A 24,700-nucleotide genomic window follows, 5' to 3' on the forward strand; every position below is an offset into this window, starting at 1 on the left:
CCGCTATGGAAAGGCTGATGTAGAGGCAACTAAGGGGGCCCTAACAAGGCCCCGTGCCTCTCCTGGGCTTGGGGGCACATGCAGAGGGGCACATGTTGTGCCCCCCTGGAATTGCAGCCCTGTTCCTGTGTGGTGTGGCATGCATGCCACACAGTGCAGGAACATGCTGCAGGCGCTGTCACGGCAGCAGGCTGCATGTTAGGCTCTCCTATGAGCCTTCCAGCCCACTGTCCTGAGACAACCACAGCACTGCCCACCCGTCATGGATTACAATCGTATTCTGGAAGGCAGGTGCACCACAGCTTTGGTGGTCCTTCTGCAGACGGTGCAGTGGCGGCACCACAGGAGAACCGCCAAACTCATAATAAGGCCCTAAAGATTGCTCCCGCCCACAATTAGCAGCATTATTAGCTGCTCCCAGTTGGCAAGAGCAATGTCGGCTCTCGCTAGATGTGGAGAGCTGGCTTAGGCTGTGGGTGCCTTGGAGCTCCCCTCATGATCCCCAACAACATTGTGGTGGGTGCCGTGGACACCCATCATTTGTAGCGCCAGGCCCTGTGAAATGGGGTCCCCAGGCCAAAATCAGCCAGCGAGAGGGGCTGCATGCCCCTTCCACCTTCATAATGCTGCTGAGCCCTGTGGATGTGATCCCAGGGCCAAAGTCAGGCCAGGGAGGGGGGCTGCATTCCCCTTTAAAATTCAACCATGCCCTGGCAGATGATGACCCCAAAGCCAAAATTGCCTGTGGACTGCATGTCCTCCTCTCCCCTTAAAATTCTGCTGGGCCTGGTGGATGAGGTCCCCAGGGCCGAAATCGGCCCAGGAGGGTTGCCGCCTGCCCCCTTCATAACAGTGTCCCCTTTGCCGAAAATGGCTGGGGAGGGAGGGCTGCGTGCCTCTCCTCCTAGAACATACTGCCAGGCCCCAGTGAATGGGGTTCCCAGGGCAAAATCGACCCAGGGAGGTTGGCTGTGTGCCCCTTCATAATGCTGCTGGGCCTAGAGGGATAAGGTCCGTGGGGCTGAAATCGGCCCATAGAGGGGGACCTTGTGCCCCCTCCCCTTTTAAAATTCTACCAGGCGGGGGGGATGGGGCACCAGGGCCGAAAACACCATGGGGAGGGGGGCCATGTGCCCCCCTTTAAAATTCTCCTGGGCCCTGAGGGATGGGGTCCTTGTGCTCCTCTCTCCCTTTATAATGGTGCAATGTCCAAGGGGGGTGGCTGCTGACTCCATTCCCCTATAAAAGTACTTCAAGACCCTGGTTTAGGGCCCTGGGGGCTAAATTTGGCCCGTGGAGGTGAGGCCTCATCCCCTTCCCAATTAAAATTGTGCTAGGCCCCGTGGGGTGGGTTCCCTGGAGCCAAAATCGGCCCAGGGAGGGTGGCTGTGTGTCCCCTCACCTTTCATATTGGTGTCGGGCCCCTGTAGATGGGGTCCGGAGTGCCATAATTGGCCCTTGGAAGGGGCCTCATGACCCCCTTCAACTTCAAAATTGCCGGATCGGGTCCCTGGGGCCAAAATTGACCCGGGGAGGCAGGACTCATGCCCCCCTCAAAAGAAAAATGCCACCCGGCCCCAGGGGTTGGGGTTCCTGTCGTTGAAATCGGCAAGTAGAGGAGGGCTGTGTACTCCCCTCCCCTTACACATTTCACCTTGCCCTGGGGATGGGGTCTCCGGGCTGAAATCACCCCGGGAGTGGGCCCATATGCCCCCTCCACACAAAAATTGCAGCTGGCCGAGGGAGGTGGGCTGTGTACCCATCCCCTTTAATTTACATAAAAAACAGCCCTATGGCGAACGTCCCAATGCACATGTCCTTGGGGGGTGTTGGCTGTCGGGCATGGCTGCACGCCAGGCCATGCACACCATGGAGTTGCATTGACGCATGGTAATTAAGTATTACTTTATGTTTTAAAAAACCCTAGATCTTCACTGAAACAAAACAAGGGTTAAAGTAACGTTATAGTTAGGTGTGATAAAAGATCTGTTTTCATTAAAAAAACAAACCTTAGAAATTCACTAAAAAACAAAGGTTAAAGTACATTATAGTGAGGTAAATTTGTTAGTGAAAGCATTAAAGTTTTGAGCTAAAAAAACACAGAAATTCACCAGTTATAGTTAGCAGCGCCCTCGCATTGCACGTCTTATGACCTCACATATGACATCATGCATGACATGGAGCATGACATCATTTATTACATCACTCATGACATCATCCAAGCTTCTTTTGTACACATTGCTCTGTAAATGGGTGCAGCATTAGAGCTATGAAAGTAAGCTCAAAATAGCTCAAAATAAAACAAAGCTTAATTACTGGCATCATACATACAGCCCCCATAGGTAAAGCAAGCTTGTGTTATGTGCAACATTGAACCTATAGCATACACTTCATGAGTAGTCGAGTTCATGTTGACTATGAACCACCGATGATGGTGTTGAGTCTCTATATAACTGTTTCAAGCCCGTGCCAGTCACTGAACCTACACTAAGAAATTAAGTGAATTTGAGTAGAAAAGTGGGTACTGTTAACACGGTTTACTCTATGGAGAAAGAGTTTACTTTATGCCACTCTGTTTGCAGACAGTCAAACTCTCATGAGAAACACACCAGAGAGTCTTAAAAAGTATCTACTAAGTGTACACTGTAAGCAATACTTATCCAAAGAGCGACTATTCACTTAAAATAGCAAAGGTCTGAAAGTGCTAACGATCATGCTACCTGCAGCCTTCATACTGTGCTGAAAACTTTACAGATAGCCCATCTTCTGAAGAAAAACAAGCACATGCAAATAGTTTAGTACCTGCTGCACACAGTCTTCTATGTTAGGTAGAAATCATGATACTGAGACTGTTCAGTCTAATAACTCAAGGCTGCTTACAATACTTAGTATGTATTACGAATAATCTTTGCTCTGTTGGAAGCATTTTGTCCAGTACCATGCCATCAATGATGTCACTTGAGATGTCAAAATCAGTTTCACAGTGCTGCTAACTATAACTGGTGAATTTCAGTGATTCGTTTAGTTCATTGTTGTTACTGACCTATTCACCTAACTGTAATTTTACTTTAATATTTGGCTTTTCAGTGAATTTCTAGGACCTTTATGTCAACAAAAACAGATCCTTTCATCACGCCTAACTACAAACGTTACTTTAGGTTTTGTTTTTTCATTGAATTTGTAGGTTTTTTAAAAACATAAAGTAATATTTTATTATCATAAATAAAGGCAGCAGGGTTTTTTTCGCAGGGCCTGGCTTGTGTCCAGGCCCTGCAGCAACCCCCCCCCCAAGCCCCCCCCCCCCACACAGGCAGCCAATCCCACTCAGCACACAGCCTTTGCTTCCCCACCCACAGGGCCTTATGTTTTTTAAAGGGGAGTAGGGCCAAGTGGTCCCCACCACGAGTCATATAAGGCCCTGGGGACCCCATCCTGGGCCTTTTTGAAAAAAGTGTTTTTCTTTAAGTCTACGCCCTGGGGACTATATCCCCCAAGGACTTATGGTTTTTTAAGGTGCGGGGGACCAAATTAGTCCCCTGCCAAGTCTTATAAGGTTTTGGGCACCTCATCCACCAGGGACATTTATTAAGGGCCTCTAAAAGGCCCTGGGTACCCCAGGGTCATATCTCTTTTAAAGGGGAGGGGGGCCAAGTGGTCCCGCTCCTAGAGCATTATTAGGCTCTGGGGACCCCATCCCCCATGTCCCTATGTATGTTCATGGGTAAAGGAGCTAAGTGGCCCCTCATCACCAGGGTCATTTGTTTTTTGAAGGGGAGATGGCCGCACAGCCCCCGTCCAGAGCCTATTTTGGCCCCGGCGACCCCATCCCCCAGGGCCCAATGTGATAATTAAGGGGAGGGGGCTACACAGCCTGCCCAAGCCTTAAAATCCTATCTCCAGGGCTGTGTTTTTTTATTAAAGGGGAGGGAGGCAGTGCAGCTTCCCTCCCCACACCTTTACCAGCCCTGGAGACCCCATTCCCATGGGGCCAGAAATAATTAAAGTGGGGTGCCCTGGTGGATACAGGGGAGGCTTAGGGCCCCAGCCAGCTCCCCTCATGCTGGAAGAGCCGCCATTGCTACTGCCTACAGGGAGCAGCTATTTCTGCTGTTCCCTCAGGGCAGTAGCAGTATCTGGATCTGTTTCCCAGCCTGAATCAGTGCAGGCAGGGAAATTGATCAAAAGTTCTCTACCAGCCAGGAAGAGCATTTTCAAAGCTCCCGCCGGCTAGGAACAGACTTTGTGTTTGCTCCTGCATTGCTTGTGATTCAAAAATGCTCCTGCTAGGCAGAAGCTAACACGGTTTTCCCTGCCTGCATAGTTTCAGGCAGGGAAACTGCTGTTTACCAGGGGTGGGCTCTTCTCGACATAGCTTGTGTGTTGGCCCCGGGAGATGTGGTCTGCAGGGTAACAGAAGGCTAGAGGAGCGGGGCCTTGCGCCCAACATCTCCTTAAATGTAAATTGCGCCCCTGGGGGTGGGGTCCCCAGGGCCTTTTAGAGGCTCAGTGAAGGGTTCACATGTTCCCCCTCCTCTTTTGAGAGAATTTTGGCCCATGGTGGGCTCTTAGCAGCCTATAATGGCCCGAAAAGGGGGCCTTGTGTTCCCTCTCCCCTTTATTAATGAAATTGGCCCAAGGATGGGGTCCCTGGGGCTACTGGAGGATCAGGGTGGGGGATGCACGCCCCCTTTTATGCAAATGTTGTCCTTGGGATGGGCTCCTCTTGCCTTTAATGGCTCAGGGATGGGGGTCAATGTGCCCCCACCCCTTATTGAATGTGACCTCAGTGGTGGATCTCTGGGGGCTATAGTGGCCCTGGGAGGTTCGCCGCACACCCGCTACTGTTAAATAAACAATGCAGCCCTGGTGGTGGGTTCTCCAGGGCTTTTAATTGAATGGTAAGCCCCAGTTGCAATTTTTTTACTGATCCTGAGGGAATACCGCCACAGAAACTGCATATTTTGTTTTATTTAGGCCTGGGAGGGTGTATCCCTCTGGATCCTCCCATGGGGACTAGAGGAGCAGCGTTTCCCTGCCCTGCCCCGCCCCCTTATTTTAATTTTTTGTTTTATTCACTACTTGAGGACAGTGGACTAAGTCGCTGAGTCCTGTAATGGCTGCCAGCAACATTTTTCTCATGTTGCTGACAGCCAGTCGTGTAAATAGAAACAATTCCCAACAGGTATCATGTAAGAACAATTTAAGTAAGTATGCAGTCTGCATTACAAATTAATAAACAAGGAGTCACTGGATTTTTTTAGAACAAAGGTGGTATTATTCACCAAAAAGGCACAGGGAGAGGTCTTTCACATGGTAATACAGTTTAAACAGCACTGTACAGAACAGATCATGTGACAACCCTAGTGGCACTTGGTGCGTGATGCTATATACAGTGATGATAGTGAAGGTGCAAGTGCTCAAGTGAACAGCGTGATCGGCGCATAGAACAAAGTTGGTACATCAATAAAGGCCCCGTGAACAACAAGTAGTAATCACTTAAAACATGTTTGCATAAATTTGAACAGGAGCACAAAGAGTGACATGCGTCGTATTTGTTTATGCTGTAGAGTCGACGGCGTTTCGATCCCCGTTAGTAGGGATCGTCATCAGGACAGGGTTGTAGATGGATACAGTGCTGTGGGGGAGAGAAGGGCAATTAAGAAGAGGACCAGGGACCGGTTGCGGGGAGGGGGGAGGGTGATGGATAATGGGAAGAGACTCATGTGTGTGTCACAAGGGTTATTGAAAAAGCCATAGGTTAAACTCGGCCACGGGTGACTCTGTGAGGCAATTGAGACAATTGGCAGTGAGGAGCAGGTAAAGTGAATGGGGAGTGACTGTGAGTGAGAGCGACTGAAGGAGTGTCAATATCGAAATTGCTATAGGTCAAAGAGGACATAATGTGTCATAAGGAGGTAAATACAGTGATTCGGAGTTACTAGAAGTGTGTCAATCTCCAGAGTGGCTATTAATCAGGTGGGAGATCAAATTTAAAAAGATCGTGAGTGATAGTGAGAAGCAAGACATGAGTTAAGGGGGTGAAGGCAATTAACAGTAAGGAGCGCTGGAAGGTATGGAAACTTACAGTACACCCAGGCAGGGAGGCGTGGGCGTCTGGGGTCCAAGCGGTCGATAAGGACTCGCGAGCTGCAGTGAGGCAAGGGGGAGAGAAGGGCGGGGTTAAGTAAAGTTTCCCGGCTAGTAAAGACGTCTCTTACGTTCAAAAGAATTCCAAAGGTATTACCTGATCGTGGAGATAAGTCCGATCAGTAGGCAGGGCATGCGGCGCCTAAGGGAAATGAAAGCGGGGTAAGCGAGAGCCGTTTCCGTATGACATCACAATAAAAGGACTGCACGAATCGTGTGGGGTCCGAGCCTACCTGTATTAATCAGGGCGGCGGGCAGCAATTGGGGCTCTACAGAAGACCTACTGCAAGCAATGAATGCAGGAGCTAACTGAACCCGTTCGGCAACTCTATCTAAAACAGGAAGACGGGAGCCGGGGGCGGGGTCAAGTCGGCGCGGGAGGCAGGGTGAGGGGCGTGTCAGGGGGTTACCTAGGTAACCAAGGACAAACAGGAAGTGACATGGTGTGGGCGGAGAGTGTGTCACGGTGTTGTCAAGGCAACACTGACACGAAGAATACAACAGGGTCTCCGTGGAGACGGGCTTACCAAGGTTAAATTGGCTGAGACTACATAGGCGGAGGGTGTGTCAAGATGTTGTCAAAGTAACACTGACACGAACAATGCACCAGGGTCTCCGTGGGAGTGGGCTAAGCAGGGTTGGGAGGGCTGGAACTACGGAGGAGAGAAGAGCTCAATTTGTGCTAAGGCAAGATGTAATTGGTAAAGCGAGGAGAGGAAAATGCCGTACGGACATTATTTGTACTGTTGCTGTGGTGTCCAGTTATGGTCAGGGCGCCTCAGACAACCGAGAGGCACAGTAGTTTGAGTGAGGGGAAGCTCGAATCTGGTAAGCTAGACCCTCGGGGAGGGGTGGGTCCCAAAAGAGTTCTGATACAATTTGTGATGTGAGATAAAAAATTATAGACAGTAAACATTTCAAATTTCACATTATTTACAAATCTAAACATAGGAGCGGGTATATTTACAGGGGATTGATGCCCAGATGGGTGTTAGGTCTGAAACCAGTAGGTTATTTAACATCATGATAAACTAAGTTGGAAAAGTGTTGTATACATACGCCAATGGCAGTTACATATAATTAAGATCCAACTGGGCATGTGGTCTGAAACCAGAGGGTTATGTACATAAAGTATTTATATACGTGGGCGTTCAAACGGCAGATGCCTTTACACAGTAATGGTGTTTGTCCATTCGTCAAGAGTGTTTAACCCATGGTTGACCGAGTCAACCCGTGAAATCCATTTACATTCAGCTCTATTGAGAAGAGTGGTCAGATTACCCCCTCTGATGGGTAGTGTGGTTTTTCAATGACCATCCATCTCAGGTCTGTGTCTGCGTGTGATTTTTCCAGAAAGTGCATGACCAAAGGAGCAGTGAGAATTTTACAGTTAATTCTGCTCTTGTGTTGAATTATCCGTTGTTTGACCATTTGGGTGGTCTGCCCAATATAGATTAAGTCACATGGGCAGCGGATGGCATAGATGACGTTTTGCGTTTTACAGTTCGAGTGGTAGGAGAGTTGATGGATGTGTCCATTGTAGACAAATTCTTTGGTATTGGTTGTTAGCTCACAAACACTACAGGATTGGCATTTAAAATGTCCGATCACTGGGTTCAGACCCCAGGCAGCTGTGATAGTGTGTTTGTTAGCTGTGGGGATGGGCCAAGTAATTGCATGGACTAGGTGGTTAGCGATATTGTTTCCTCTCTGGTATGAAAATAGAGGCGGTGCATGGAATTGTTCATTAAAGCGTAGTACTGGCCAATTTTTCTTGATTATTTTAGCCACCTTGTTGCTGTCAGGGCTGAAGACAGAAACAAAGGGGATTCTGGTCATTTGTTTTTTGTTGGTATTGGGCACTAGTAAGTCCTCGCGGTGATTGTACCATGCCCGTTTCTTTGCTCTCGTAACCAGGCGTCGTGGGTAGTTTAGTTACCAAAATGTCTGCCTCTCTAAAATAGTCTTTTCGCCACTTGCAATTGCGACGGATTCGCAAGAATTGGCCGAAGGGAAGTCCATCACGCAGGCCTCTTGGGTGATTACTAGAGTAGTGTAGCAGGGGGTTCCGTTCTGTTGGCTTGCGGAAGAGGGAGGTACCCAGGACACCCTCTTCAGCATGGATAGTGACATCAAGGAACGGTAGGTCATTGGACTTGGACTCACTAGTAAATTTGAGGTGTTCTTGTGATGTATTGAGCCAGTCAATGAAGGGTTGAAGAGTGTCAACTGGTCCATTCCAGATCAATAAAATGTCATCTATATATCGGCCCCATAGATGGATGTTGGGCCGATGTGGGTTGATGGGGTTTAGGATCAACGATTTCTCCATATCGTGTACAAAAAGGATCGCAAAATTCGGTGCGAAACAAGCGCCCATGGAGACTCCCTTGATTTGCAAGTAGTACATGTTTTTGTACATGAAATAGTTGTTTTGCAGGGCCACGCGTAGAAGGTCCATGATAAAATCAGTAGGGATCTTGGTGGGTTGAGGTCTGGCAAGTAAAAGATTTTTAATTACTTCGAGACCTCACGGTGAGGGATGTTGGTATAAAGGGACTCGATGTCCAAACTTGCCATTAGTTGGGTTTCCGGGTCAAAGGCCTGGTCTTCTATGGTATTAATCAGGTCCATAGTATCGCGTATGTAGGTATCGGTTGCAGGTACAAATTCTTTGATGATAGCATCCAGATATTTACCGAGAGGTTCCAGTATGGATCCACAACCTAACACAATAGGTCGTCCAGGTGGGTTCCTTGTGTCCTTGTGTATTTTGGGAAGGACGTATAGAACAGGTGTTCTAGGATGCGGGTTGTTCAAATACTCAAATTTCTTCTTGGTTATAATATTGTTGTCTTTTGCTGCTGTGGTGATTGAAAGAATCTTTTGTCTGATGCCCGTCAAGGGATCTTTAGAGAGAATGCGGTAATGTTCTGTGTTGGTGAGTTGACGTTCAACCTCTTTGTCATATTGTGTATTGTTTAAGACCACGATCCCTCCACCCTTGTCAGCGGGTTTGATGACAATTTCAGAGTTATTTTGAAGGGAGTTGAGGGCTTCCTTTTCAATCAAGGGAAGGTTGTAGGGGATGAAGCGTGGTATGGTTTTAAGATCCATTACTTCCTTCATGACCAGTCATTCGAACGCCAGTATTTCCGGTGTCATTTGGTTTGAGGGGGGATTGAAAGTAGAAGGTAACCGGAATGGAGAGATTTGGTCCATTCTGGAATCTGGTTTATCAGCAAAGAAGTACTTTAATCGAATTCTTCTAAAGAATTTAAGAAGATTGGCTTGTAGCTCCAGGAAGTTCGTCCTAACCGTCGGTACGAATGAAAGACCTCGTGATAGAAGACTGGTTTCCTCTGGGGTGAGGATGTGGTCGGACAGATTGAAAATGGGGATAATCATGTCCTTTGAGGTTATATCCTGGGTGTTAATTATTGTGGTGGACCCCACTGGTAGTAACGATTGCGGGTTTGACGGTAGCCTGGGGCCTGAAGCTGGTACTGTTTGCCCCTGGTTTGGCGGGTCTGTGGCGGTGGTTGTTGGCCGCGTCCTCGGCCTCGTCCTAAAAAACCGGGTGGTAGAAGTGGCTGAGGTCCAGAGGATTGGGCGTCTGTGTCGTCCGCAGAGCTGTTGGAGGAGACAGAGAAAGTGACGCGTTGATTGTTTCTGAATCGTCCCCAATTCTGTGTTCTTGGAGGGTTCTGTTGGGTGTTATAGAATTCCTCGTTTAGATAGGGGTATGTATTCTCCACTTTGTAATTTTTGATGTCTTTTTCTATTTTGTTGACCTTTTTGTTGGTTTCAAAGGAATTAAAGGAGGCGATGGTACTATTAATTTTGTCTAGGAGGCTTTTGGCATCAGTGAGGGTAGTGTCCGCCTGGATGAGTTTTTCTAATTCATCAATTTATTGTAGTTCCAGCCGGCTATGTTCTATCGCTGTATCTATCCCCAGGACCATCCAATGGCGAGAACAGGTGGTCGCTAGATGGCTAAAGCTGGTTCTGAATTTGGGGTCCTGTGTAAAGATAGCCGGGGTGTTACGGATTTGAAGCCCTAGGGGGATGACGCCTGAGCGTAGATAGTCCGTTAACATTCGCGCATGCAGATCAGTCCTGATCTGTTTCTTCTTCAACTTTTCAAGTTTGTCCAAGAGGACACGAGAGGTGCTAGGGGCAGTGGACGTGGTCGCAGACTGGAGCGTTCCCGACAGTAATGGACCAAATCTCTCCATTCCGGTTACCTTCTACTTTCAATCCCCCCTCAAACCAAATGACACCGGAAATACTGGCGTTCGAACGACTGGTCATGAAGGAAGTAATGGATCTTAAAACCATACCACGCTTCATCCCCTACAACCTTCCCTTGATTGAAAAGGAAGCCCTCAACTCCCTTCAAAATAACTCTGAAATTGTCATCAAACCCACTGACAAGGGTGGAGGGATCGTGGTCTTAAACAATACACAATATGACAAAGAGGTTGAACGTCAACTCACCAACACAGAACATTACCGCATTCTCTCTAAAGATCCCTTGACGGACATCAGACAAAAGATTCTTTCAATCACCACAGCAGCAAAAGACAACAATATTATAACCAAGAAGGAATTTGAGTATTTGAACAACCCACATCCTAGAACACCTGTTCTATACGTCCTTCCCAAAATACACAAGGACACAAGGAACCCACCTGGACGACCTATTGTGTCAGGTTGTGGATCCATACTGGAACCTCTCGGTAAATATCTGGACGCTATCATCAAAGAATTTGTACCTGCAACCGATACCTACATACGCAATACTATGGACCTTATTAATACCAAAGAAGACCAGGCCTTTGACCCGGAAACCCAACTAATGGCAAGTTTGGACATCGAGTCCCTTTACACCAACATCCCTCACTGGGAGGGTCTCGAAGTAATTAAAAATCTTTTACTTGCCAGACCTCAACCCACCAAGATCCCTACTGATTTTATCATGGACCTTCTACGCGTGGCCCTGCAAAACAACTATTTCATGTACAAAAACATGTACTACTTGCAAATCAAGGGAGTCTCCATGGGCGCTTGTTTCGCCCCGAATTTTGCGATCCTTTTTGTACACGATATGGAGAAATCGTTGATCCTAAACCCCATCAACCCACATCGGCCCAACATCCATCTATGGCGCCGATATATAGATGACATTTTATTGATCTGGAATGGACCAGTTGACACTCTTCAACCCTTCATTGACTGGCTCAATACGTCACAAGAACACCTAAAATTTACTAGTGAGTCCAAGTCCAATGACCTACCGTTCCTTGATGTCACTATCCATGCTGAAGAGGGTGTCCTGGGTACCTCCCTCTTCCGCAAGCCAACAGAACGGAACACCCTGCTACACTACTCTAGTAATCACTCAAGAGGCCTGCGTGATGGACTTCCCTTCGGCCAATTCTTGCGAATCCGTCGCAATTGCAAGTGGCGAAAAGACTATTTTAGAGAGGCAGACATTTTGGTAACTAAACTCGTTAATAGAGGCTACCCACGACGCCTGGTTACGAGAGCAAAGAAACGGGCATGGTACAATCACCGCGAGGACTTACTAGTGCCCAATACCAACAAAAAACAAATGACCAGAATCGCCTTTGTTTCTGTCTTCAGCCCTGACAGCAACAAGGTGGCTAAAATAATCAAGAAAAATTGGCCAGTGCTACGCTTTAATGAACAATTCCATGCACCACCTCTATTTTCATACCAGAGAGGAAACAATATCGCTAACCACCTAGTCCATGCAATTACTTGGCCCATCCCCACAGCTAACAAACACACTATCACAGCTACCTGGGGTCTGAACCCAGTGATCGGACATTTTAAATGCCAATCCAGTAGTGTTTGTGAGCTAACAACCAATACCAAAGAATTTGTCTACAATGGACACATCCATCAACTCTCCCACCACTCGAACTGTAAAACGCAAAACGTCATCTATGCCATCCGCTGCCCATGTGACTTAATCTATATTCGGCAGACCACCCAAATGGTCAAACAACGGATAATTCAACACAAGAGCAGAATTAACTGTAAAATTCTCACTGCTCCTTTGGTCATGCACTTTCTGGAAAAATCACACGCAGACACAGACCTGAGATGGATGGTCATTGAAAAACCCACACTACCCATCAGAGGGGGTAATCTGACCACTCTTCTCAATAGAGCTGAATGTAAATGGATTTCACGGGTTGACTCGGTCAACCATGGGTTAAACACTCTTGACGAATGGACAAACACCATTACTGTGTAAAGGCATCTGCCTTTTGAACGCCCACCTATATAAATACTTTATGTACATAACCCTCTGGTTTCAGACCACATGCCCAGTTGGATCTTAATTATATGTAACTGCCATTGGCGTATGTATACAACACTTTTCCAACTTAGTTTATCATGATGTTAAATAACCTACTGGTTTCAGACCTAACACCCATCTGGGCATCAATCCCCTGTAAATATACCCGCTCCTATGTTTAGATTTGTAAATAATGTGAAATTTGAAATGTTTACTGTCTATAACTTTTTATCTCACATCACAAATTGTATCAGAACTCTTTTGGGACCCACCCCTCCCCGAGGGTCTAGCTTACCAGAATCGAGCTTCCCCTCACTCAAACTACTGTGCCTCTCGGTTGTCTGAGGCGCCCCGACCATAACTGGACACCACAGCAACAGTACAAATAATGTCCTTACAGCATTTTCCTCTCCTCGCTTTACCAATTACATCTTGCCTTAGCACAAATTGAGCTCTTCTCACCTCCGTAGTTCCAGCTCTCCCAACCCTGCTTAGCCCGCTCCCACGGAGACCCTGGTGCATTGTTCGTGTCAGTGTTACTTTGACAACATCTTGACACACCCTCCGCCTACGTAGTCTCATCCAATTTAACCTTGGTAAGCCCGTCTCCACGGAGACCCTGTTGTATTCTTCGTGTCAGTGTTGCCTTGACAACACCGTGACACACTCTCCGCCCACACCATGTCACTTCCTGTTTGTCCTTGGTTACCTAGGTAACCCCCTGACACGCCCCTCACCCTGCCTCCCGCGCCGACTTGACCCCGCCCCCGGCTCCCGTCTTCCTGTTTTAGATAGAGTTGCCGAACGGGTTCAGTTAGCTCCTGCATTCATTGCTTGCAGTCTGTCTTCTGTAGAGCCCCAATTGCCGCCCGCCGCCCTGATTAATACAGGTACGCTCGGACCCCACACGATTCGTGCAGTCCTTTTATTGTGATGTCATACGGAAACGGCTCTCGCTTACCCCGCTTTCATTTCCCTTAGGCGCCGCATGCCCTGCCTACTGATCGGACTTATCTCCACGATCAGGTAATACCTTTGGAATTCTTTTGAACCTAAGAGACGTCTTTACTAGCCGGGATACTTTACTTAACCCCGCCCTCTCTCCCCCTTGCCTCACTGCAGCTCGCGAGTCCTTATCGACCGCTTGGACCCCAGACGCCCACGCCTCCCTGCCTGGGTGTACTGTAAGTTTCCATACCTTCCAGCGCTCCTTACTGTTAATTGCCTTCACCCCCTTAACTCATGTCTTGCTTCTCACTATCACTCACGATCTTTTTAAATTTGATCTCCCACCTGATTAATAGCCACTCTGGAGATTGACACACTTCTAGTCACTCCGAATCACTGTATTTACCTCCTTATGACACATTATGTCCTCTTTGACCTATAGCAATTTCGATATTGACACTCCTTCAGTCACTCTCACTCACAGTCACTCCCCATTCACTTTACCTGCTCCTCACTGCCAATTGTCTCAATTGCCTCACAGAGTCACCCGCGGCCGAGTTTAACCTATGGCTTTTTCAATAACCCTTGTGACACACACATGAGTCTCTTCCCATTATCCATCACCCTCCCCCCTCCCCGCAACCGGTCCCTGGTCCTCTTCTTAATTGCCCTTCTCTCCCCCACAGCACTGTATCCATCTACAACCCTGTCCTGATGACGATCCTGACTAACGGGGATCGAAACGCCGTCGACTCTACAGCATAAACAAATACGACGCATGTCACTCTTTGTGCTCCTGTTCAAATTTATGCAAACATGTTTTAAGTGATTACTACTTGTTGTTCACGGGGCCTTTATTGATGTACCAACTTTGTTCTATGCACCGATCACGCTGTTCACTTGAGCACTTGCACCTTCACTATCATCACTGTATATAGCATCACGCACCAAGTGCCACTAGGGTTGTCACATGATCTGTTCTGTACAGTGCTGTTTAAACTGTATTACCATGTGAAAGACCTCTCCCCGTGCCTTTTTGGTGAATAATACCACCTTTGTTCTAAAAACATCCAGTGACTCCTTGTTTATTAATTTGTAATGCAGACTGCATACATTACTTAAATTGTTCTTACATGATACCTGTTGGGAATTGTTTCTATTTACACGACACACCCATCCCAACGTGGTCTATGGGTTTTCTCCTGTTGTTCTTATGCTGACGGCCAGTCAGCGCACTCGCTACCACGGAAGTCTGACTCACAGTGGAGGAAATTGTCTCAAAGGAAATAATGCTCCCTGGGCCATTCAGAATGATCTTTTTTTTAAATTGGCGATCCCACAAATGTCTTGTGAGATTCTTGCAGACCCAACCATCCATGTATACAAATATTTTTGATTCTTCTACCTGATGGACTTACACCAAATCACATAAAGCACAATCTGTGGACCAAGATCTAGTTTCCTGACGAATTTGGTGTCATTCCATTCAGAAGTTTTATTGTAGCCCTTCTCATGGAAAATGCATGTGGGTTTAGAGTTTCTGGACCCCCCCTTTTTTTTTTCTCTGCCACTGCTTGATGGACCACCCCAAAACTTTCCATGCACAAACTAGTCAATAGTAGCACCCTTTTTGAAAGTTTTGTGGAGAATCGCCAAACACGGCCAAAGGTAAAAGCCACAAAAAAAAATGCATTTCCAGTGGAACAGCTGACAGAGGCAAGCGCCACTGGTTATTAAAAAACCATAGGTTAAAGTGATGATATGTGCAGATGAAAATGTGAATTGAATTGTTACATTTTAAACTCAAAAACACACTGAAAGTCACCAGTTATAGTTAACTGAAATAACTATAACTTGTGCCCTTGCCATGCTCAGTATTGTCATCAATGATGCCATTTCAGGTGTCACATTGATGTTATCAATCATGTCATTGAAAATGTCATGAGTGATATAATATGTGAGGTGATAAGCAGTGCATGGCAAAGGTACTGCGCCCAACCCCCATGGGCGGGCAAGACCCTTTTGCTGGCCAGCTCCCATGGTCTTGCAGATCTCCAAGGCTCCGTACTTTTTTTTTTTCAGCTCCCCACACCCCCTTTTTCTCTGCGCCATCTTGGGAAATCACTGCAAAACATTATGGGAAGTAGTTGAGATCGATTAACCTTTTTTTAAAATAGTTTTGTAAAGATTCGGCAAACGGCACCAAAGGTAATGGAAAAAGGGTCCTAACTATAACTATTCAGTTTGGTCCCATATTAAGGATGTAATGACACATTCTGGATCAGTGGCATTGGGAAGTCTATATCTTGAGGTCTGCACTCACAAAGAAACATCTTCACAATCTTTAATTTAGCTTTGCAAATATCTTGTTTGAACAGTTCTTTATATTCTACCAGTCCCATCTTGTATGGGATTTGACACCTCAGAGGAGGTTGGTGCTGATCATACATTGTATGGTTTTATTTGTTGAAACCATTTTCCTGATTGAGCCGTATTGCCAAAAATCTTTTAAATATTGATTCAAAGTCTGTATTATGCAAATTTGATGGAGTTTTAGTATAACCTGGTGGTAAATAGACTTTATTACAGCATTTAAAGTCCATGTTTATCCATTCATCGATAACTCCCAACTTGATATGTGCCAGATTTGAGTGAGAATGCCTCAATGACACGAAGACCTGAAGGTCCACCAAATATCTCCAACTTGATCCATGTTAGATCAAATTCCTGCTCTCCTCCACAGTTCTCAACCTATCCTTGTTGATAACTGCTTGCAACTATTGTCCCATAATTACACTGCACGTTTGCTGTCTCCCTCAGTTAATCTCTTGCATAACTTCAAAAAACTATTCTAAATTTTAAAGAAATGTTGACAAACATGTATGTCCTGCCTGTATCATCTCTAACGCCTTTCTTTTTGTCATATCTTACTTCTCGTCCTAGTCTATGACTTCTGCTACCTAATTAAATCCATGATCATCTATCTTTCCAAACTATACTCTGAAAATTCCTTCTTCGCGGGTATCCATGACTACTGCATCTGTCCTAAAAAAGCCATACTTTACTACACTTCGGACCTCATTTCTGGTTTTGAGAAAGTTGCAAACATCTTACAAATTAACTTGCATTACCTTCAGAATTGGCAAATTAAATGCTAAAGATTTCTCGTTGATTTCCCTTTTAAAGACTCTTCTTTCAGCACTACCCAGTTTCACTTCAGGCAGCACTACATAAAAATGTAAATAATGGCTTCTTTGAAACCCTACATTGGGAGACTGCAGTTCAAAAATGCTCTTTATTTTTCACGTCAACCCCAATTATTTAGCCACTGAAAATTGGGTGCGTGTACTTTTTCTTTCTTTAATTTAAGTCCTATATACATTCAATAATTGTTACCTTAATTTCAGGATACTCCACTGTAGTCAGTGTTACATCATGCCATGCAGAGTTGCCATGTCCATCCTCCGCAAAATACTTGTACAATGTTGTTTTCCTACACTGTCTTCTGGACCACACTCATCCTTCCCATCACCTCCAATAGAAACATTACTCTTTATCCTGACAGTCCCTGCCACAAGGCATATGGCCATAGAAACCAACTTAGAATTGTTACCAGTACAGAACCAATACTATGTGACCAACTAGAAGTCCATTGCACACCTGGCTATAAAAAGTGAGTGCGGGTGTCCCTTTCACCCACCCGAGTATCACAGCACTGACAAGTCCACAGGGCTCTTAAACTACTCCTGCATCTTTGCATGATCGATTAGTAAATGAGAAATGAAACAACCACAGAGCTATGATAATGCATGTGTATTCTGAGTTGTAGAATGCACAGGTGTTGAAATGCAAACAAATCCACTGAGCTCCCACAACCCATCTCTCTTCTGGGTTGCAGTGTGTGTTGGAGTCAGTGTCTTATTGCCTGCCAGTAGGGAGCTGAAGCGAGTCCATCTGTTTGTAGGTCAGCAGAATGACATATCTGCTCCAAAGATCTGTTTAACCTGCAGAGTGGCACTTTAAATTCAAGGAGGAACCCACTCATGATTATAGTAATAATAGAGTCTGTGTTATCAGCTACTTCGAGAGAGGTCATTTTAAATGTGCTATGCAAATGCAGAGTGATGCATTTGTGTACATCTAAACAACAGTGGCAAACACTTGAAACACCCAGCCAGCCTTATTTTTAGCATAGTGACCATAGTAGAACACTCCCATGTCTAAACACAATGTTACTAAGTGAGGGAAACACTGTCTTATTATATTACAGTGTTATATAATGCACAATTCCCAGTTTTCTGCATCCCTTTCATGCATGCGAGTTCTCATGAACCCATGAGACATACAAAGAAAAGAAATAAAACAGGGAGCACTCCTACATATCTAATATGTTTTAAAAAGTATCATGCACTGTGTATTCCTCAAGTATTGCTACCAATTTCTCCTCATTCTTACTGACCCGAATCAGTCCTTCTATTTCTATAGGTCCACAGCATCCAAGTAACGTTCTGCCTTTACGTTCAATCCGTTTCTGATCAAAGTTACTCGCATTGTGGCCTATAAAAGTAATATTTTCTCTCAACATTTAAAAAAATCTTCCTGATGGGAGTTTACTCAAAGCTCCCGCTTCAAAATGGCCTTTTAGCCAAATCTGTTCTGAACATTGTGCACTTTAATGCGCGTTTGGGTAGTAGCAATCTCCCACTTTTCCTTTAAATTTCCCTGGAAAGTGGGCTTCATTCCATATCAACTCTGACCTATGATAATACCCTGTAATAAACCTTATAATGCACTCTTTCCCATGAACTACAAACAAATCCATGGAGATACCCCAATTAGCAGTTCTCGTTTCTCGATATCTTAGCTTTTTGATGATGATGGGCACTGAACTGAGCATATATCACCCTTATTTTGACCTTGAAAAGTTGACAGTCAGGCTGTTTGGGCACGCCCTGTGACCCCCTTTGTCTCCTTCTCATCATGTTTCACTATTACAAACCAAGAATTATTCGCTACAAACTATCCTTTAGCATCATACACTCTTCTGACAATAACACCTTGTTTACATCGCTAAATCATATCTTTGGATGAAAATAGAAACCTAACTTTTCTTAGTAGAGGTATATCATCATCATAAGCCGGAGGGAAGAACAAAAAAGCAGATGCTCTGCAAACAATGGAAGGAAACTAGAGGTGTGATGGAGTGAGGAGATCATGTCACTTTAGGATTTAACATGGACATTGTCAGTGGAAATAGTTTGAGGTGACCCTCTAGCCAGGGTATAAACGCTGTGCTGAACCAGACTGCTGAAACCAGCAGGTGGCCTTAAGGGAGCGATCACATTTTTTTATTTTTAGGACGGAGTAGAAGAGATTTAAATGTCTGTAAGCCATACTGAGACAACACATTTAGCAATATGTTGGAAACATGATAATCTGTATTGAAAAGCTGTTTTGTTTACTCTTTCTCATAGGTTGACTGCCTACTTTGGATTGTTGGATGTTTGCTCGATGAAGAATGGAGAAACAGTCCTAGTAAATGCTGCAGCAGGGGCCGTTGGTTCAGTTGTTGGACAAATTGCAAAAATCAAAGTAAGTTTATTGTCTGAGTTTGGAATGCATGGTTCAGTACTACATGTTAAAGACCTGGCACTTAGCCACATAATCATGGTTGCAACGTTAACCAACAAATGCAGAGTGCAACATTGTCTTCAAAGGTGAAACCTTTCCTCCAGTTCCTCCACTCAAGGCTCAACATGAAAACCTTCTGCATGATTTTGTCTCCCCTCACATGCTCTGCCATATAACTTAAGATGCCAGCATTTAGTCTATATTTTAATGCTGTTGTGATGTAATCAAGAATTTCAAGCCAAGAATAAGCATGATGGTATGGTAACATATAGGAAAATCTTTCAAACATGATTAAACTATTAATAAAATAGTAAGCATTTGTTTTATTTTTAGTTCTATTTCCCTTCATATTATTTTCTGTGGAATGGCATTGCGAGTGTCTATGACTGTTGTGTGGCCTTATGGGCTGTTGTAACATTAGAATTGTAGTATGATAATAGCAATCTGTTTGGTCTTTTATGGATGGATGTTTGTATTTGCATTTACCGCCCTAGATCCCTCCTTACCCCTTCCTAAATCCCTCCCATTTTCTAGAAGACACTCCCCATTTTCCCAGCCCTTCTTCCCTGTTCTCTCCCACATATGCCCCTGAGTAGTAAACTTACATGTGTGGCGATTTCTCCTTAAAAAAGATAGGAGAGTTGGAGATGAAAGTTTTCACCCATAGCTTTTGTGAAAAGCATGTTGTAGGAACCAAGTAGTGCTACTGTATTACTATTTCACATTCTACAAAATGTAGTTTGTGAATCGACCTTTAGTGATTAACCAACAAATGATACATTGAACAAACATGCAAAATCCATGTTGCAATTTAGTTTTACATTCAGCAGTCCTAGAAGCACAAAGTGAATAGAAATTAGGCTTTGTTCATGGCACATGGGCGCATGGATTACATGTTTTAGTCCATACAACCACTATGCAGGCGATCGAATGTGAAGAGATTGACATAAACCTAACATATTTTGTGTTGCTACTGAGCCCTTAGCCATGGTTACTCACTTATGTGGGAGAACTGTGACTTAAGGAGAAACCATTCCAAGTGTGTGGGTTTGTGTGTGTGTGTGTGTGTGTGTGTGTGTGGGTGTGTGTGGGTGTGTGTGTGTGTGTGTGTGTGTGTGTGTGTGTGTGTGTGTGTGTGTGTGTGTACACACACGCAACCCTCACCGTCACTTAAAAAGTATTAGTGAAACTGGTGCAACAACAATTGCTCCCTCAGTTCTGACCATCTTGTGTGATGATACATTTTTATCTCCTGTACCTTCATGGTCCTATAAATCATTGCAACTTGAAAGGGGTGAATGAAAAACACCTTTATTGGTCTAAGTTTTACTGTTGTTTCACACCATATCATAATGTGTAATGCCAGAAGAAAGTGAAACACAATAGTTCCTGACCTCATCTGTTTGCCCTCAAGAGGAAGATTACACATTGATGTGCCTCAACCTCAGTGTGAGATCACAAATCCTACACACCCATTTGTGGATGAAAAATGTATCCCCACTACTATAATGCAGATGTCTAGTGATAAACTAATGTCTCAGGAAGAGTTGCGCATGCATGTGTACAGCAACCTTTTCATCACAACAAATAAGTTCTCTTACCCCTGAAAGTGCATTGAAATTGAAAAAAACACAAACTGGAATGTGTAAATCCATCGCATAAAATGACTAACCAGTGAGAGTTGAGTAGAGGTCGCCCACAACACATCGAAGTTACAAAGCAAAACATGTTCACTCGAGTCCCATTGAGGGTGTCTAGCTACCATGTACTTGCAAATGTACCACCGTCATTTTTGTAAGGGCTTAATAACCAAGACTGAGGAGTCTGTCCGAATTTTGCTTTGCATTGCAAAGTTGACCACGTTATAATGCACTTCTGCTTTTACCTTGTGCTGTCAGGAACTGCCTCAGGGTTGGCAAAGGAGGCTCCATCATGGTTAGTGCTAGAAAGAAAAAAAGTTGGTTGGACAATGAGCAAATACCATTTTCGTTTGGCGTCTCATCGATTAAGGGGTCTCATTGTCTTCTTTTGCTGTGTAAAATGGCAATTTGGTTAGGCCGTGGAAGTCTAACATGGGTTAGGTTTTGGTGGACGCCTTCTTGAAGTTGGCATTCTGAGCTTCACTAACCTGCACATTGAAAGATAGTGAATCTTTTACCTTTAATTTTCCCTTCTGAAATCCTGGATGTTGCTAGTAATCATAGAATTTCCCTTCCTACTTTCCATAGGATTCCACCAGCTGCGGCCCATCAGGTAAAAGCGGTGGGGCCTGGTGGGAGGGAGGTAGTTTGGGTTGGGGGTTCGAGATATGACTTCAAAAGAAAATTAAATAAATAATTAATTTTCCCTTGTCGTCGGATTTTGAAACCCTCCCCCCACACTGCTCACACATGCATGGGCTGCAGCTGGATTCCACACTAACCCGTAAAACCTTCCAACCAATAGAAGGCTTTTAGTGATATATAAACACTATGAACTAGCAGAGTAATGGGCATGGCTAAAAGGAATGAAAGGCTTAGGCAAATACCTAGGGGCAGATTTACAAGCCCCCTGCGACACATTCGTACCGCCGTTGCGTCACTTCCGTGACGCAGCGGCGGCATAAACTATGCGCTACGTTTTGACTTATTTACAATGTGACGCATCTAGGCAGATGCGTCATGTTATAAAGCACTGCGCCACATGAAACCTGCATCAGGTTTCATGTGGGCGTTCTGTTGCAGGGTGGGCATTCCGTCACTGGAAAGCCTCGTAAAACTGACGCAGTGAAATCCACAAGAATTCAGTGAGTTAGTTATACGACGCCTCAGCGTCAAACCCTTAGTCCTGCTTGAAGCAGGTGTAATGAGTGACACACCACGTTAAGTATGGGCGGCCCATGTGCATTGCTGGAGTTGTGTCACGCTTGCGACACGACTACAACAATGCGCCGCCCTTTCGCCACAAGATGCGACACGCACCTGCCTATCCTTGCCCCATGGTAAACGGCATTGTAAATGCGAAGGATCCGTGGTGGCGCAAGGGGAGAATTGCATGTCGCATCTATTCAGGCTCATCCCTGCTGATTTGCAGAGATGCGCCAGATATTGTAAATATGCCTCCTAGAGTGGTGCAGGCCTTAGAGAAACACTAAGTTAGAAGAGTCAGGGATGTGAGCTATTGGGCGAGGAACAACAAAAGCAGTTAGGAGTGTTTCTAACACATATAAGAACTTGAAGATGTACATCAAGTCCCATTGAAATAGGCTGACAATGTATTGATACAGATATGACCCAGATATACTTCCACATTTTCATAAAGAAAAGACTGTAGAACAGGCAGACAGTTTTCATCCATATATGTTGATAGCGTCTTCCACGATTTTTGCCGAGAGCATAATCTATGTCTGTAGGTATTTGTATAGTGGAAACCTAACTAAAAGGAGCAGGGATTTGTCCATGGTCAGGGTTCCCATCCTTCTCTATAGCAGCAAAGTTGTGGTGCTAGTATATTGATAAAATGCTTATCATATTTGCAGTGCTTTAAATGGTGAAAGAGAAGTGCCGGTACTCCTCAAATGGATTGAGGTGGGCCTAGGAGGGGGTGTCTGGGGGCGAGGCTTCGAGGCAGCCTTGTACACTATCAGCATTTTCTAATGTAAAGGGCCCCTGTGCCCTTGGCCAAGTTCTGCTCATAGCTGCGGGGTGTAATTGGTGTTTGTTGTAATTGTATAAAGCATGAATTTAGCCCGAGGGCATTAACGTGAGAAGCAGAAGTTATACGCGAAAGCAGACTGTTTTTTTTTAATGGCAAAAGGAGATTTAAGTGGTTTGCCCCGGATCACAGGATGTTGAACCCACGCTGGGATTTCACCTGTGCCATAAAAACAAAAAGTATGCGTTCAAGTAGAACTTGTGCTTCTCATGTAAAGCACTTTAATGCCCTCCTGCCAAGTTTGCACTATATAGAAGCAAAGAATGGACCAATGTGCCCTGCACACACGAGCCGAAGCTGGCCAAGGGCGTGAGGCCTCTGACAGACACTGGAGCTGCAGTTCCAATGTGGAGAGCTCTAGCTGTCAAACCACACGGGTCCGTCTGTCCTGTCGGGCTTCTGACAGACACTGGAGCTGCAGTTCCAATGTGGAGAGCTCTAGCTGTCAAACCACACGGGTCCGTCTGTCCTGCCGCGCTGTAGGGGTGTGAGCAGGGCTGGCCTGTAGAGTGGCCCAGGGCGCCAGTACTCCGAGGGGCGCATGGAGCTGTGCACATTAAGGCAATACAGACCCCCGCCTTGTTCATGTCCCTGCCCCTCTGTCTGACTTGCCAGATTAGAGTTGATTGAATTCATTGATGAGGCTTTTGGGCCATGTTTTAACCCCTCAGTGTCCCTTTCTTCACCCTCTTTCGCTGTCTCACCCCCCCCCCCCCCTGACGCGCAGCCACAGACCCATCGCCCTTAGCAGCTAAGCTATCGGCCAGTTAGGTGAGCTGGGGGGTCCGAGGTGTTTAGGTTCACGGGGCAGTCACTGCTCATCCAGGGACTGACCAGCCAACTTAACAAGGACCCCCTGCTGCCTCGTTTCAGACACAATTAGCAAGGGCGCCGAATGCCCAAGGCGCTATCTTTCCAAAGGCCGGCTCTGTGTGTAGGGTGCAGCCGCACCTAGCGCCGGATACACTGGCCATTAACACAGAGACTGATCACCGCATGCCAGCCACTGGGGTACCGGCACTCTCTTAACACCAGGAGAAGTCCCGGTACTCAGTGGGAGAATACGGAGAAGTGCCGGTACTCAGTACCAGTGAGTACCGGCCCATTTAAAGCACTGCATATTTGTATGCACTACATGCTACATGCACTACATATATTCATTGTTCTGTTTCCAATTCTGTGCGCTCTGTTCTCAGATACTTTGATAATGGCGTGGCGGTTGAGAGGGCTAATATAAAAAAAGTGGCTTTCAGGGCATAAGTAGCATCGTTCTTTGCCAAAACAACCTCTAACAGAAAGAATCCAAAATGACAGCAGACGTAGGAGTAAATTAGCAGCATAAAAAAGTAATTTCTTCTCATGAGAGTTATCATTGAGGTAGTTCTGTTGCTTGCCGCTGCTAACGTCTTGCCATATTGATAGGGTTATTGATGGGGTCCGGAGTGTTACCAGAGCGTACACTTTATACAAATTACCAGGCACCGCCTCAGTGAAAATATTATCCATAAGCATGTATTCGTTTGCCTCACAGAGACACCAACCGTTGGCATTGGCTAAGATTAGACAGCAGGGTCCTGGATCACAAAATCTTGGTTTTAAAGTCAGAAATGTGCTTACATGCCTCTGACTACACATTGAGTCCATTTCCACCATACAGTAAACTCAGAAATAATTGCGGGAAGCACTCACAGCACACATTAATTTACGCACACAGGGCGAGTGTATTTTTTCATGTGTATTACAGCACTGAAGTTCATCGGAAGTTTTTTTTTTTCTCCATAGGGAAACCCGTTTTCCTACCCCATAGGTGTCAGTCGACTACTCTTTTGGGTGTGACGTGCATGCCAAATGTTTGTGAATATCCTCAAGGTAGCACAGTAGAGGTTGTTTGACTTTCACAGGGAGACCTTTTCTCCAATGGCCACAAACCCTAACTTGAGGGAAATT

The 24,700-nt window shown here is 45.5% G+C and overlaps 1 protein-coding gene across 4 annotated transcripts in view; it reads left to right on the forward strand.

Moving 5' to 3' along the window:
- Nucleotides 1-24,700, forward strand: part of LOC147727609 (prostaglandin reductase 1-like) — a 336,086-nt gene that overhangs the window by 232,130 nt on the left and 79,256 nt on the right. For all 4 annotated transcript variants that reach the window (XM_086961643.1, XM_086961644.1, XM_086961641.1 and 1 more), the window contains one exon: nt 18,904-19,021. In XM_086961643.1, coding sequence (XP_086817769.1) covers nt 18,904-19,021 — 118 coding nt within the window. The remainder of the gene's footprint in view (nt 1-18,903; nt 19,022-24,700) is intronic.

The sequence above is a fragment of the Lissotriton vulgaris genome, chromosome 3_1 (assembly GCF_964263255.1).
Source record: "Lissotriton vulgaris chromosome 3_1, aLisVul1.2, whole genome shotgun sequence".
In the NCBI taxonomy this organism is placed as follows: domain Eukaryota; kingdom Metazoa; phylum Chordata; class Amphibia; order Caudata; family Salamandridae; genus Lissotriton; species Lissotriton vulgaris.